The sequence below is a fragment of the Haliaeetus albicilla genome, chromosome 19 (assembly GCF_947461875.1).
Source record: "Haliaeetus albicilla chromosome 19, bHalAlb1.1, whole genome shotgun sequence".
Taxonomy (NCBI): Eukaryota; Metazoa; Chordata; class Aves; order Accipitriformes; family Accipitridae; genus Haliaeetus; species Haliaeetus albicilla.
The window spans coordinates 11,837,198-11,852,707 of record NC_091501.1 but is presented as its reverse complement, the minus strand read 5'-3'; the positions used below and the strand labels follow the sequence as shown (position 1 = coordinate 11,852,707).

The window sequence follows — 15,510 nt, the reverse complement described above, 5'->3', positions numbered from 1 at the left end:
GGGGAGGCCTGCGCCTCGGCCCGCGGCTCTGAGAAGGCCGAGCCTCGCCGCCGCCGCCGCCGCTGCTGCTCTCCGTCCTCCCGTCCCTGGTCAGGCTGCCCTTCCCGGGCTCCCCGCCACACCAGACTCGGCGCGGGGCTGACCCCCCCTCACTACAACTTCACTCCCGTCAGACGCAAGGACAGAAAACTGGATGACACAGAGGAAAAAAGGGTTTATTTGGGATGGAAACACATAGCTAGTCGTAAAACATGGCAATATAGAGGAGGTTCAGGTAATACATAGTCAATTCGCATAGTAATAAATGCAAATGTAGTAATTCCTAACTGTTAACGCTGAACTTTGTACCTTAATACTTTACAAACAAAAGCGAGCTAAAGAAGAGTACTCTATCATAAAAAGGACTACAAAATTGCAAACAGTCTCTGGACCACCAGTAGGAACTTCTGTCATGTACCGGTTCAGACTAGGACATCGGGGGGGACGGGGGAATATTTTTTTTTTGGTTAAATAAGGTAAGGCCACATTTTTGCCCATGTTTTGTTGATGTCCCAAGCTGGAAGGTATTTCAAACCAGCAAGGACAAATTTGGGAGAAGCCGCCACAGACTAGCAAGGGGCAGCATTCCAACTGGAAATACGTGCGCATCCATGTTTTCTGGGAACAGCCACGACAGTTCTGCTACCGTGTCACTCAGGCTTTGCGTACGGAGGTAGGAATTCATTGCCCCATGTAAGATTTGGGAAAGAGGAAGAAAAGACAAATAGACTGAAGTTCAGCTCCAAAGTCTTGGACTCAAAAGATTTGGAAGCACCTTGTTAAACACTGGGTAAACTTACTACCTGCATGAAAAATAAGGGAAGGTCATAAAAAGAGAGCTCCTAAGACTACTACAGCGTCTAACAGGCCAAAGTTTTGAGTCATAACCAACCTGGAACTCTTTATTTTGATCTTCACTTTACCTGTAAAGTTATTTCACAAGCCTGATTCTCCCAGTTGTTATTCTACTGCATATTCACAGTCCCTGACTTACCCAGAAGCTGGTGCCTGTTCCTCAGGTTCTCAGCACTCTTTCTAAACCACCAGCACTCGGCTCTTGGGACTAACTCCCTGCTTCCAGACCTCCTAATGGTTTTTGTGCTGCTGGGGTTAAGCACCCAGCCCTGACACCAGAGTTACTGTGTCTCCAGTCAGTCTCTTCCCACTGTGGTTCTCATCACCCACCTTTTTCAGGTACCCCCAAACGCTGCTTTTGTTTCCTGCTCCGAACATCCGCTCCAGCCCTATGGCAGGAGTGAGCGGGAAGTGAGCATTCTCCTACCCACAGTACATTTATAAGGTTTCTTGGCCGCATGGATTTTCAAATGCACTTTAAGCGTCGAGCTTTTCCGGAAGCTTTTCCCACACTCGCCGCACTGGTAGGGCTTGGCTCCTGCATGGATCCTCAGGTGGGCACCGAGGGCTGAGCTGTGCCTGAACATTTTTCCGCACTCCTCGCACTTGTAGGGTCTCTCCCCGCGGTGGATCCTCAGGTGCACGTTGAGAGCCGAGCTCCGCCGGAAGCTGTCCCCGCACTCCACGCAGATGTAGGGCCGTTCCTCGGCGTGCATGGTCTGGTGCTTGGCCAGAGTGGAGTGGTCGCTGCACCTCCGGCCGCACTCAGTGCACTGGTAGGGGCTGGGCAGGAGGCCACCGTGGTACATGGGCAAGGCCTTCCCCCCGTGGATCCGGCGATGAGTGGTGAGCGCTGAGCTCTGGCTAAAGCCCTTCCCACACACGGGGCACTTGTAGGGCTTCTCGCCTGTGTGCGTTCGCATGTGGGTCACCAGCGAGGAGCTCTGCCGGAAGGTTTTCCCGCACTCAGTACACTCGTACGGTTTCTCTCCCGTGTGGATCCTCTGATGCCGAATGATGGCCGAGCTGTCCCGGAAACGCTTCCCGCACTCCTGGCACTTGTGGGGCTTCTCTCCGGTGTGGACTCTCCGGTGTATGATCAGGGAGGAGCGGTCGCTGAAGCTTTTCTCACACCGGGGGCAATTAAAGGGTTTCTCACCCTTGTGGCTTCGCTGGTGGACGATGAGATGCGAGTTCTGGCTGAAGCTCTTCCCGCATTCGTTGCACTGGTAGTGTCTCTCTCCCGTGTGGGTCCTCTGGTGCCTGATCACATTGGACCTCTGGCTGAAGGTCTTCTCACACTCGTTGCACTGGTAGGGCTTCTCGCCGGTGTGGATCCGCTGGTGTTTGATCAGGTCTGAGTTACGGGTGAAACTTTTCCCACATTCGGAGCAGCTGAAGGGTTTCTCTGCCAGGTGGATCCTCTGGTGCTGGCTCAGGTATGAGCTCCGGCTGAAGCTCTTCCCACACTCGGGACACTCGTAGGTTTTCTCTCCCACCTGCTGAATCCAAATGGCACCGTTCCCACACATGGGTGGGTCTGGCTTGTCCCCAGCAAGAATAACCTTGCTGATGTGGGCTCTATCACTGTCCTCGCACTCCCAGACTTCCATTCCACAGGGAGTTATCATTCCCTGCCTCTTTCCAAAAGATGTCTCCACCTCACTTTCTGCCTCCAGCTCCTGCTTGCAGTCCTGTCTTTGATCGGCGCCCTGGAGCGTATCTTCCGTGAACTTTCTGGAGGGGAACAGATGCACTTCAGCTCTCACAGGACTTTCCTGATGAAGCTTGCCCTTCTGTCTGTCACCCATGGTCCTGTCACCTGCTGGAGTGAACACAGGAACTAGCAATTAATAACTCCCCCCACTCTGCCCCGACTTCTCTGAGGGAGAAGTCCAAACAGGGCAACCGCAGAGACCTGCTGCACATCAGCCACCATTAACTAATAGCACAGGAGCCAGCCCCTTGGTGTCTCCTCTGGGCAGAGTGAGGGCACGGAGACCGAGGAGCGCAGAAAAGGAGTGTGACCTGAGGATGGGCGGCCACTGTGGCACAGATTGCAAAGAGGGTCCTCTGTCATAAAGTCACAGCCCTAAAGGACAAAAACCTGTCACTTGTTTGTCCTCAAAGTTCCCATGTCTAGTGAGGTTAGAGGAACATCATCACTACTCTCCTCAACAACCCCCACCGTAGCTGTTTCTCTTCCTGTTGCCTATGAATCACTGCTCTTCTTCCAGCATTCCCATGCTTCATCAAGGAAGGAAGCAGCCAACACCACAGGAACATCCACCTCTGCTAAGGAGACTATTTTCTTTCTTCTTTCCAGTCATAGACCTTTCCCTTAAAAAGAAAGCCCTACATATTCTGCAGCAAATAGTATCTAGATTTTGTCTACAGAACAAATAGGCAAGTGAGTGGAAAGATAAACTGTTTTATTAATCAAGCATGGAAAACAACATTTAGAGGCTCCTGATTTTTCATTAGTTATACTCATATGGAGAACACACCTCAGAAATAGATGCTGGAGTGTGAGGTAAGCCGAGTAGCTGGATGGCACTGCTTACAGAGTTAAAATCATCCTCTTACGTGTGGTAGGTCAGAATATAAGGTGAATGCAGCAGGACAAACCCCTCAGGTTTTGTTTCAGGTGATCTGCAGTTTTTAGAAGACACGACCACACTGGTTATACTGATTCCCAGCTTTTTGTTTACAACACTCGGGGCTGAAAAACATTTGTAGTACAAATAAAGGTATAGCACTAGCCCAAGCCACGTACCTCAAGGCAGCGAACTGACCAATAAAATATTAAAAATACTGTCAGAGTGAAAGGAAGAAAAAGCCACACTTTGGTTAGTTATGCCTTCTAACATTCTAAGTATAGTCTTTGCTGAAAAATACACAGGATTTTATTTCATTTTGAACAGGGTCTTTTTGAAAGGGTATTAGATACCCCAGGAGTGTGTCTCATCTTTTATCAATACCCTGCCTACAAATCTTCCTGCAAGCAGAATTTATATAGTATGGGAGCAGAAGAGGCAGGATGAGTGCGGAGCGTGCAGCTCAGCATTCAGCTCTTCCCTTCCCAGACATGGTCTATTCAATTTCTCACCTTGTGAGGAATCTCTCTACTGTCTCGGTGTTTAGCTGCTTCTGGCCACAAAGCTGTTTCTCTTCACTCCATCCAGGAGGTTAAAGCCAAGTCAGGGACTGCAGATCCCGATCAGAGGAAAGAAAACAGATGTAATATCCATCATAGTAGCAGTGCTGTAGAGTGAGATTACAGGAGAATAAGTATTTAGGAGACAAAACCAACCTAGACCAGAGGAAAATGATGCCCAGAAACATGAGTCAGGGTCACTGTCTGTTCTGCCACACGCACTGTGACACCGCTGTTCGGATCCAATAACCAGGGCCAGCACATGTAGCAAAGATGGGGTCAACTACACATGCTGCAGAGAGCTGCCTGCCAGCTTGCTGCCTTCTCACAAGTGTCTGGGTGTTCCTCCTCCTGTACTTCCAGGCCAAAAATGCCTCCTACCGAGTTTTGTATAAGAAAAATACCGATTCCTGAAACCATTTTCTCTCCATCATCACCTTTCTTCCTAGTGAATTAAATGAGAACATAATGTAGTTAATGCAGTTCTGTTCTGCAGGCAGAGGAAAAATGCTGCCTTCACAATTGGGCTGCTTTCTGCATCCGTCTGGCGTCCTGTTTATTGCCTTTACCAAAGGAGTATTTTGTTTGGTTGCTCTCAGTGGCTCAGCCAGGCATGCACAGGTCTGGGTGACAGAAGAGATTTTGGTCTGCTCACACATTACCAATAGGAGCAGTCCAAAGGCAGAATTTCCTGTCCTGTGCTCCAGAAAAATGGCAATTTGGCTGCCTCATTCCAGATGGAGCTTACAGGGCTGGCAGTGAGCAGAAAAAACAAGTCACACACACACCTGTTTATGCATGAACACTGAGATAATTTAGTCAGCCAACATGCAATCCCACTTCTCAGGGATCTCTTTTCAGAGCAGAAGTATGCTGTGCAGGAGCCGGGTTTGTGGGATAGGTCATCCATTTAGCTTTAGCTCTACATTTGTGCAGTGGTATTTGTACAGAGGCATTTTAAGATGTTGAAGGCTCAGTGATGTCCTAGGAATATACAGGTTACAGAAAGAAAATGTTTATAAACTGCACATGTGAATGCCAGCTCTGCAATGGCGTTGCACCATTTTGGTTACATTGATTCCTACCGTGCCACTAGCAGCAAGTGTAAAATTACTTATGACTGGGTGTTCATAAGAAAAAGAAATGTAAACCAGCATCTTTTCCTTTCAAAATGAGAAACAAACTGAACTGGCTGCTCAGTGGTGTACCAGAGGAGGTTACTGTGATAGACGCCGGTTGCCAGGCCCTCCCGAGGACAGGGGCAAGATTTCCCCACCTGCATAATGCCACCATGATAAAAGAAGGCCCTTAGAAAATGGAGAGCTGACATTTTGTTGGCTCTGCCTCAGCCTGGAGTCATGTCCTTCCTGCTCCCTGCTGCCTCCTCCACCGTGGATTCAGTGGGCATCACCCCCCGGGGAGAGGGCGCTTCCACTCCTCCCGGCAGCAGGCAGCGGCTGCAGGCTCTGATCCCAGGTCAGAGGCAGGGAAGCCAAGTTCTCCCTCCCCATACGACCCCCACCCACCTACGAGGCAGTGCCGCTCTGCGGGTAAGCCTGACCCTGCTGAACCATCCTTCTGATTTTAGGAGGAGAGAAACGTCCTTCTGGTTCAGTCCCTTCCTGCTGCCGCTCAAGAGCTGCTGCAAGCACACGGTCAACATATGTCCTAAAATGGTGGGTGGGCACCTACAGAAGGCAGAAAGCGGACGCAGGAAGACAGCTGATGCTGTGCAGAGCCAGGCAGGTTGTGGGATATGGCAGAAAACCACGTTGTGTGATAGGTAGTAAAGATCTGTCCCTAAACAAGATGGGAAACCTGAAACACCGCCGAACACCAGAGAGGGACAAGGTGCCGGTCTCCAGAGCAGCCACGTTTGGACAAAGCCAAGTAGCCAAGCAGTGTCCTGGCTGATGAGGTAAGCTGGTCCTTAGGAGGCCAACTGAGGAACGAGAGAGGTGACCCGCAGCGTGGGGAGGTGATGGGCCGCACCGAGCTCCTGTGACAATAGACAGAGGCGGCCCCAAAGGGGCTGCCCCGTGCAGGACGTGGCTGGCCAGGGGCAGGCGAGCCACCACTGAGACCACAAGTCTCGGGAAGACAGGAGAGGCACGGAGAACAGAAAGCTACCACGGATGTCAACCGAGGGAAAGCAAACATCTTCCGTGCGGGCTTTCTCCGAGTTTGGACGCGGTGGCGCAGCGAGGAGGAGCTGGGCCGCGTCCAAACTCGACCTCACGCAGGCGGCCGCCGCTGCCTTCCCCGACACAAACCCAGCAGCGGGCAGCGGGCAGGCCCGGCGGCAGGGCAGGGGGGGAGGCGGAGGAAGGCGAGGGCAGGAGGAAGGGGGGACAGCGGGGGGAGGAACGGTGGGAACAGAGGCCTCTGTGACACCACCAGGCAGGCCGCCTCCCCCAGCTCTCCTGGGAGAACCCGGCGGGGCGGAAGGAGGACGCAGGCAGGCGGGCAAAGCAGCGGAGGTGGCACCTCCGGCAGCGCAGGGGGCCCAGGCTGTTACAGGCACTACTCGGGGTGCGATGTCGGCCACGTGGGCTTGTCTGGTTTTGTCTGGTGAGTAGGAAGCATCTCTCCTTCAAGCCAGGTTGTGAGAAAGGGCGGCCGACCTGGCTGCTCTTCACCCCTCCCCATCGCTCCTCAGCTTTGGCAGTTTGGAGGGGAGAGGAAGAGATGGGAGCACCCTCGAACGCCTCAGGTGCAAAGACCTTGGGGGCTTAAAATTTTGCCAGTCTTCACCCATTGGAGCAGGTATTTTATTCATTGAGGAGGGCCAGAGAGTGACCTAGGAGCCAGGGAGCAGGACACATAGTGGATGCAGCGGGCAGAGGCTGGAGCAGAGGTGTAGACTGGAGATGCGATGACGGGGACAGCTGGGCACGTAAACCAGACATGAGCGCAAAGGCAGAGATCTGGACTTGACCCGCAAGGCCAGAAGGGAAGAGCTGGCCAGGTGAAGCGACAGGGGAGGCAGGAGAAAGAGGTCTGAGAGAGGACCTTGGTTAAAGACAAACAGAATGGGATATAGCTGGGAGAAATGGATAGAAAGGCCAGGCTGTCTTGGCCACATCCTAGCCGGAGACTGTGGAGGGTCCCATATCCCCCAGTTTCCTCGTTCCCCTGCTTTCTGCAAACCCCCACACAGTCACCTGGCAAAGTGTGGTGCTGTCCTCTCCTACTGCCTCACCAAGTGCTTGATAAACTCCGCTGTCCTCTCGGGGGGAACGTTACATGGTTTTTATTTGATCCTACTGCACCTACAGACACATAGGGGTTAATAAGATGGCATAGATGTTGATAAGATACAGGCCATGAGGAAGGTTTTAAGTTTGTTTTTACCTAAATTAAAAAAAAAAAAGATGTCATCGGTTAAGAGACTATTGCAGAGGTTGCAAAGTCAAACTTGGAGCATCCCTGAATCCCAGTCATTTTGCAACCTTAGATTTGTTCCCCCTGTGCAGTGACGTAGTAACCCAGCTCTTTATCTGGCTTCAGTGTTTTCACATGGGTTTTGGCTTCTTTAGTCCCTGTATGGACACTGCCTTTCTAATGAACAGCTATTCAGTATGTTATGCCACCCTTATTGTTCAGTGTTCTTGACTCTCTGCTATATTTACTGATCCCATTTGAACTCTGCTATAGACAAAATGACTCATTTCCTCATGAACTTTTTACATACTCTATGTTTTAGAGCTTCACAGCTATTAATTGGTTTATAGTGATTTTGCAAATGGCAAAATGAGGGCAGAGAGGGATTAAAGTAAAAAATATCCACTACTTTTAGAATCTCAGTTTGAGATAGCTCAGCCCTGTCTTCTCAGAGTACATATGCTAATGTAGCACTTACTTGCCATTCAAAATACACCACATGCAGACTCCAAAACTGCAAGACAGCTCAGCCTTCCTATAAATGGCAACCTACAAGGTAAGGAAAATGCCACTAATAACACACTAAGAAAGCCGGTACTTGCCTAGCATCACACTGGAGCCTCTGTGGTGTAACCAGGAATAAAACATACTTCTTGGAAGAGTATCCACAAAACTACCCTTGCCCTCCCAGCATCTTCCTGACTCGTTCTTCCATACACCTTCCAGGCTGTGGGAAATGAGGTAGATGTCCTGAATATAGTAAGTGCCTAACCTGGGAAACCGATTCCCTGCCACAGCAGGTCCAGTCTCTACGCTGAAGGAGCTGCCAAGTCTTTAGGAAAGGAGAGTAGGTTGCTGTGAACTTAAGGAATGTATAAAAAGCATATGCGAGAGGACATGAAATTAAGATTACATGAGGCTTTTATTTGGGCGCATCTAACCTCCACAGGTATCTCACAAGCTTTCATAATATTCTTTACAGGGAAGAACTGGCTTTAAGTTTTAAGGGTTCACTGAATGCTTGGACCATTGTAAGGGCATACAGACATCCACTGGGGCATGCTCCATTAACTCAAGGGGTCTGGACCCACTTACCCAGAGGAAGAGAATTTGCAGAGGCTAAAATCTTGAAACAGTCTCCTTGCTCCAGCCCTGACAGCAGAGCTACATTCCCAGTTTCAGCCATGACTTCCAAGACACTTCTTCCAGTTCAAGATTTGAATCTCCAGAGTTTTGGTGAAGGTCCCTCAGCTATGTACTGTCCTCAAAATACTACACCCCTTTCAACATGGGCAGAGCAGGTTTTCCCCAGGTCTAGATCCCCCATCTTGAGCCCGTTACTACACTTCCCATGTGCTGGATCCTGCACCTAGAGAAGGCAACAGAGATCTGGGTTCAGTCCTCCAGCTCTTCTGAGTGTGCCATGGTTAGCATTTCCTTCTCCCCCTGACTACCTGCATTTTATTTTTTACCAGTGCTCTTGGGTTGGGGCTGCATAGCTGGCCCTCAGGGCGGGAAGGCGCAGCAACTGGGAACACCACTCTCTGACCAGGAGTACCGCCAGTTCTTCAGGTCCCTCCGGACCGCCCGCCGCGCCAGCACTGCCTGCATTCTTCGTGCACTGTACGGCTGCCAGAATCCCCTGGTCCAGAGACTGGACGAGTACGAAAACCATGGAGTCATCCCTGAGGGTAAAGCCGACCGTGACTCCCAAGGGCAGGCAGATGGATGGCGGTCCTACACAGACAGCACTGGACCTGATCGCTGGGAGGGGACAGAGACTCATGAGCTGGTTGGGGAGAAGGCTGGGTAGTGATGCTGCAGTGAGGAGAAGACATCTGCTCATGAGCATCCTCTCTCACACTTGATTGCATCCAAATGTGTCCCTGGGACCAGCCTCCTCTTGCACCTTGGGTCATGGAGACGACCAAGAAGCAGAGGAGTTTCTCAGTGAGGCTCAGGGAGGCACCCAAATGGCATGGGGGTTTTCATGGAGGGACATCATTCGACAGTGAGGTTATTGCTGAGGGCTGGTGGGACCCCAGCACTGGAGTTTATCACTGAGTCTGTGTCTTTATTTGCCTCTTTCTAGGGCCTATATGCTCTGAAGTGCCAGGAACTCCTTTCTTCCCTGACTTCTGCACCTTTGCTTTTTATCGCTGTACTAGGAAAAAGTATTTTATTAAGGTAAGTTCTTTAGTTGTTTCCTGAAGACCATGGTGTGCTCTGGACAAGTAACAGGCAAAAGGGAGAGCCCTGAAAATGAGGAAGTGGGAAAACAGGAGGCTAAAAGACAGGGAAGATAGAAGGGAGCCATGGGCAGCCCACCTTCCAGGGGCACTCACACCAAGCTGACTAGCTTACACAGATGGCACCTGCAGCCAAAAAGGAGACTTTGAGGAAGGTATTCCTCAAGAAAATGAACCTGAGGACCACCTCAGCCCTCATCTCCAGCTCTCATTCCCAACCAAGTTGACACAATCTAGGTTACTGCAGAAGAAAGGGTGATTCATGCAGGCTAGAAGAGAAAGAAAGTAAAGAGAAAGACAACTGGGAGTCACAAGAAGAGACTTATAGGGAGACTTGACAAGGAAAGGAGAAGAAGGTTTCTTTCCTTTCTTGGGCTCCTCTTTGTAGGGAGTGGGAAAGATGCGATTGTGCAGTGAGTGCTAACCCCACAGACCAGGGGGGTGGCTAAGTGCCTGCTCCTGAATCCCACCGCCTTTACAGAGGTACGTTTTCTCCTCCACAGAGGACTGCATGCCCAGGAGAGAGCAGAGCCAAGCTGGGCAGCACACGAGCCTTCAACGACATGACCATGAGCAGTGACACCATGTCGTCCAGCATCTTCAGTCCCCAGCCCCTTTTCCCCATGTCTCCCACAACCACCCAGCCAGGCCGCTCCAGCTCTGACACAGAAGTAGCAGTGATCCCCATGTCCTTACCTGAGGGCGCACCACGGTGGAGGAGCATGCAGCTAAATCCTTCTGACCCACATACCACGGAGATGACAGCCAGTGGCCAGCAGCAAGGACAGCTGCCCACCAGTGACATCCAGGATCTCCTCCTGAGGCTACAAGATACCCACGTGCAGAGTTCACTGCAGACACTTCAGTGGTTGTTGAGCATGGGGAAGGCAGCGTGGGAGGAAGAGTTGCAGGCTGCCGCCCTGAAGCTGCTGGTGGCCCTGAACAATGCGAGTGTCTCAGTGGGCAACCAGCACTGATATAGGGCATAGAAGAGAGAAGTGAGCAGCAAAGGAGGATCAGCCATTGTGGCTCTTCTACATGGTGTCAAGTCAGATATGCTGTCTCAGAGGGGATGTATGGGAAGATGGAAACAAGAGGAGTCCTCCTTCCTAGGCCTCAGGCATCATCAAGGTCAGCAGTGCTTCCTCAGGCCAACGGTGTGGGAAACAAGGGGAAAGCCACCTTTTCTAAGTGCATGCAAAAACCCAGGCACATGAAATGGTATTGCTCAGGATTCAAACAGAAAGATGTTATCCTCTTGGAAATAACTGTATTGAAGAGATACTGTCCTCTCCCACAAAAACTGTTCACAAGCTATTGTTCAATTTGGGAGACGGCCATGCTTGAACAGGGCAAGATGGAAAAATAATTCCATTTTTCCTGCTTGTGGTTGTGCCACCACAACTAGCTCTGTCCTGGGCAGAGAGATGGGGTTTGTTGTGCTTTTCAACGAATGTCATGGGAGAACGCTGGCCTTTCTTCATCAAATATAGGTGTTTCTGCTCAGAAGCGTTAAGAGAAGAATCTTCTTTGGAAGTATGTGTGTGAATATACATACATATATACACAAGGCGTGCTCTCTAAATGCAGGAAAGCCTTACCCTGCAAGGGAACTGCTGGTCTAGAGTTCTCCTTGTATTCGTGTTTGTGCATGTTGTCATCTACTTCTGAAATGATGCTATGACACACACAGGGTAAATATTCCTATTAAGAACCTCCTCTTGTCTCTCTCAGAAAATCAGTCTGATTTATGGGAACTTTGGCTAAGTGCTGTTCCTTTTATAAACACTGTACATACCTGTAAGTAAAACTGTGTGAAGCCACCTGGAGCCAGCACTTGCTGCTAAAAGCAGAGCGGGAACTCGTCAGGAACCAGGTCTGGTTTTCTGAATCTCCACTCAGAATGAGTTTAGAGCTACCTCAAACTTAAACTCCAGTGGTTGGTTTCAGCTTTCAGGAGACCACTGTTAAAGTGAGAATCCCCTATTCACCTCTCGCCCCGCAGGCCTTCTTGTAATCTATTCCACCTAGGGCCATGAGGAGAAAGGGGCCAAAGGCAGCTCTCCTCAAGGATGCACCACAGCAAGCAGAGCCCTGTGGAGACGGTCGGGGATGTCTGTTCCCTTTACGCTGCCTAAGTGACACAAACACAGCTAGCTGAGTGAAATATAGGCTCTGCCTCTATCCATCTCAAAATTACAGGTCCACCATTTGTCCTGGGAATCGTAACCCTTCCCCAGGCCGAAGAGAGGTCACGCATGGGAAATGTGCAAGCCCGTGAACAAGACTGCTTGCGTTCATGGAGGGCCGCCCAGCGCGTAGTCCTTACCGGGTGGGATCCCTAACAAAACGCAGACTGACCTGGCCTCTCACCCTGGCACACCAGCTCATTCTCTTCTCCCTAGAAAGAGCCCAAAGCTGCCAGATCCCTGCCTGCGGCACCAGGGCTTCGTGTCCCCGCCAGCTGCCCGGGCAATGACAGCTCCTCCAGCCCCAGCAGCGGGGCACCGCCGGGGCATTTCTTGCAGCAGCCGTGCTTGCCATCGCCGCCCTCGGGTCCTGGCTGGCAGCCCACGTGCGGGTTGGCACACGCGTGGGGTTGCCAGATTTGGCCTCAGCGAGCCAAACGCTAGAGCTTTCGTCATCGGACGGCTCCGGCCAGGCCCTCCGCGATGCAACCGCCCCGCGCCGCTGTCCCTGGGCCACCCTTCGGCCGCCCTTCCCACCGGGACGGGGCGGGCAGCGGGGGCTGAAGGCCGCGGGGAGCCGCTCGCCCCCGCAAGTGCCCGCACGCGTCCCCCGCCACCTGCCCGGCGGTCGAGCTCCCCGCGGGGTCGCCGCCCGCCCCGCTCCCCCCCTCCCCCGCCGCGGCCCGGCTTCCCCGGGCGCCTCGACAATGTCACGTCGCTTCCCGCCGCGGCGGCCGCCTCGGGAGAGCCCCCGCGCTCCCGGCCCGTTACTTGGCGGGGGCTCCGCTCGCCCGGCCCGGCCCGGCCCCCTCCGCCCCCGCCCCGCTTATTGTTGCGGCGGGCGCGGAGGAGCCGCGCTTCCCCCGGCGGACTTACCGGGGCCGGGGCCATGTGCGCGGCGGCGGGCCGGGGCCGGGGCCGAGGCGGGGGCGGCGGCGGCGGGGCCGAGGGGAGGAGGCGGGGGGCGGCGGCGGCGGGGCCGGGCGGCGGCGCTGCGGGGCCGCCGTGCGAGGGGCGGCGCGGCGCGCTCCGCTCCGCTCGGCTCGGCTCCGCACGGCTCCGCTCGCTGGTGTTAACCCTTGTCTGCGCCGGGCGCGGCCCCGCCGCCTCCGCCGCGGCTGGGGACGGGGGCTGGGGGGGTGTCTCCGGGGCGGCGCTGCCCCCTGCTCTGCGCAGGGCCGCCGGCGGGCGGGAGGGCAGGCTTCCTCCCGGCACGATGCGAGAGGGCGGCGGGGGAGCGGAGAGCCGCCGCCTCCGGGGCCCGGCCAGGGCAGCCGGGTCACCGCCAGCCTCGGCGCCCGGGGGCCCTGCCGAGAGGACCGGGCGAGGTGCGGGAAGGGAGGCGGCGGGGCGGGGGTGGAGGAGGGGCCGCGGCGCGGGTTCGCATCCCGGGAGGTGCGAGGGACCCTCCAGAGGCGAGAGCATTGTCGGCTCCCGTGCTGGAAGAGCTGGGGTCCGGACACACGGCAGTCAACAGCAGGACGCAAGCCCCAGGGAACCATGCCCCCTGAAATTGCGGTGCTCCCTGTCCGTGTCCCCCCACGCTGGCTGTGTTTTTTACCGTGCCTGCAGGCCCTGGCAGGTGGGGAAGCACCAATACTAAAGCTAACGCCCAGAGCTGCTTTCTGTCGCAAACTCCTGGCGGCAGGATGATATCTTCTTCCTTGGGGACGCTTTCCTTCAGGTGAGCGGAGGCTTCGCTCTGCTACTGCGCCTAAAGGTTTTCTGAGACGCTGGTCACCGCAGCACCTTTCGCTGTTTGGGTACAGCATAATACATCCCAGGGCATACAGCCATACAGCTTATGCCACAGGAAAGGATCCGTCCACCCCAGGCAAAATTTACCTGTTACTATACGTCCTGCGCAGGCATTGAGCCGGTTATTTTTTCCCCAGGGGAATGTAGAATGGCTGTTCCCTTGAAGTAAGGGGCTGAGGTATGTGACTGAGTTTCTAGCAGTGGCTGAAATATTTTCTATGGGCTTTTGAGAAGAATGGTGGGGAAGTGTTTACCAAGCCCTCCACACATGCAGCTGAAGAAAAAGTTTATCATTTTTCACAGGGGCAACTGACTTCTCAGTGGCCCGTGGATGATTCGCCAAATCCTGCAGAAGGCTCCTGATCCTGGGAGTTAGATAGAAAAGCACTCATCACGCGAGCAGAGAACGACGACATGCCCCATAGGTGATTTCAAGAAAATTAACTTTATGATTCAGGAACTTGGTAAATACTGGGCCATTTCCTTATTTCTAATTGCCCTCAGCAACACTAAAGAGGATTCTCATCTCCACCTTAACAACAAGAGCCCAACTGTCTTCCCCTCCTACCTGTGGATAGCAGCTTTTCCAAAGGCAGAGGGAGCAGCGTTATTCCTAAATACAAAATCTGGCCTAAGCAATGCAGTTGGCAACTCCAAAGATATTAGACAGACACGGAGCTTGAGCAAATCTAGACTTTGCAGCCTTCCCTTTGCAGAGGGCAGGAATTTGCACAGATTGCACATTCTTTCTCATGAGCCCTGCCCCAGCTTCCTTCATTTTTCTTTTGAAGAAGACACTCTCCCTCATAGGATAGGCAAGTAAAATTAATACCACTGGTAGCAAAAACCAAACCAGTTGTGCAAAAACTCCAGCTACCAGAGCATAGGTCCAAATAGTCAGAGGTAAAGGAGGGAAGGGGAGGCATTTCTGATGGGCAGGCAGAGCGGCATTTAGTCCGTTTAAACAGCAGGATGGCTGGGGGGAGCGGGGTGCCGGTCTGTCCCTGCCTTTTATTGTAGAGAGTGCTGCGAAAGGCCACGTGCAGCACAGCTCTGATAACAAACTCGAAGGGACATGGGAAAAATCTGTTTCAACAACAGTTTGTATCAAAAGCAAATTACGAAAGACCTAAATTGTCACTTATTAGTTTGCGCTAATCAGTATTCCACAGTAAGAGCATTGGTATTATGAGAGTTTGCTATGTGATTTACGAGCCCAAGCCCAGTTATCACCTATGGCCTCTGCTGCAATCTCCCACCCTGTCTACATTTTTGCCTTTCACTGGCATGTTGTTTTCTGCCTCCTGAGAGCATCATCCTCAGTGAGCATCCTGTACCTGACTGGTACTAGCTTGCATCGTAAGTAGAACTGTCAGCTGGATTTTTCCAAGTAGTACCAGGGCATTAGCTAAATATCCATGACTAGTTTAAATGCCACTCAGAAAACCTCTGTTTTTAAACTCAAAATAAGGACCTAATGGTCCTACCTCACTGTTCACCTGTTGCCCCAGTGTGCCCTGTAAACCTGGTTTCATACTAAATCAGTTGCAGCAATTTTTCGGCAGCTGTATCTTCAGCAGCCCAGCATAGCAGGTCCCTTCTGCAGACGTTATCCATATGACATCATGACACTGCAGACATGAATGAAAGCAGAACTTGTGAAAATATAAGTCATCCCACGCACTAGCCCCATGAAACCCCACCTCTTTCCCCCCAGATGCTGCTACCTACAAATTAATTTTAAGACCCACTGAACTCACTCCATAATAAAGAAACTTCACCACCTGTTTGGGCAGAGGATGCCTCCACATCTTTTCAACACAATTTCCAACAGCAGTCCCACCAGGGGCATGTAACTGCAGGTCCCACTGGAGTGCAG

General features: G+C 52.6%; 2 protein-coding genes across 14 annotated transcripts; one reads left to right on the top strand and one right to left on the bottom strand.

Moving 5' to 3' along the window:
* Positions 1 to 196: 196 nt before the first annotated feature.
* LOC104312940 (zinc finger protein ZFP2) lies at positions 197 to 12,991 on the bottom strand. 13 transcript variants are annotated; one of them, XM_069807630.1, is made up of 5 exons: positions 8,531 to 10,190; positions 8,038 to 8,162; positions 7,216 to 7,323; positions 4,004 to 4,158; positions 197 to 2,719 (listed from the first exon to the last, which is right to left on the bottom strand). In XM_069807630.1, exon 5 carries the CDS (start codon positions 2,703 to 2,705, stop codon positions 1,284 to 1,286), a length of 1,422 nt encoding a protein of 473 aa, XP_069663731.1. In that variant the 5' UTR covers positions 2,706 to 2,719; positions 4,004 to 4,158; positions 7,216 to 7,323; positions 8,038 to 8,162; positions 8,531 to 10,190; the 3' UTR covers positions 197 to 1,283. The 13 variants fall into 13 exon arrangements, with proteins under 13 accessions (XP_069663731.1, XP_069663742.1, XP_069663740.1 ...); XM_069807641.1 differs by adding exons at positions 3,402 to 3,546; positions 4,208 to 7,063 and having other exon boundaries at positions 4,004 to 4,101; positions 7,216 to 8,930; XM_069807639.1 differs by adding an exon at positions 4,208 to 7,063 and having other exon boundaries at positions 4,004 to 4,101; positions 8,038 to 8,930.
* LOC138690028 (uncharacterized) lies at positions 6,187 to 10,661 on the top strand. Its single transcript, XM_069807046.1, has 4 exons — positions 6,187 to 6,622; positions 8,911 to 9,126; positions 9,528 to 9,622; positions 10,188 to 10,661. The coding sequence occupies exons 1-4, from the start codon at positions 6,187 to 6,189 to the stop codon at positions 10,659 to 10,661; spliced, it is 1,221 nt and encodes a 406-aa protein (XP_069663147.1).
* Positions 12,992 to 15,510: the final 2,519 nt, after the last annotated feature.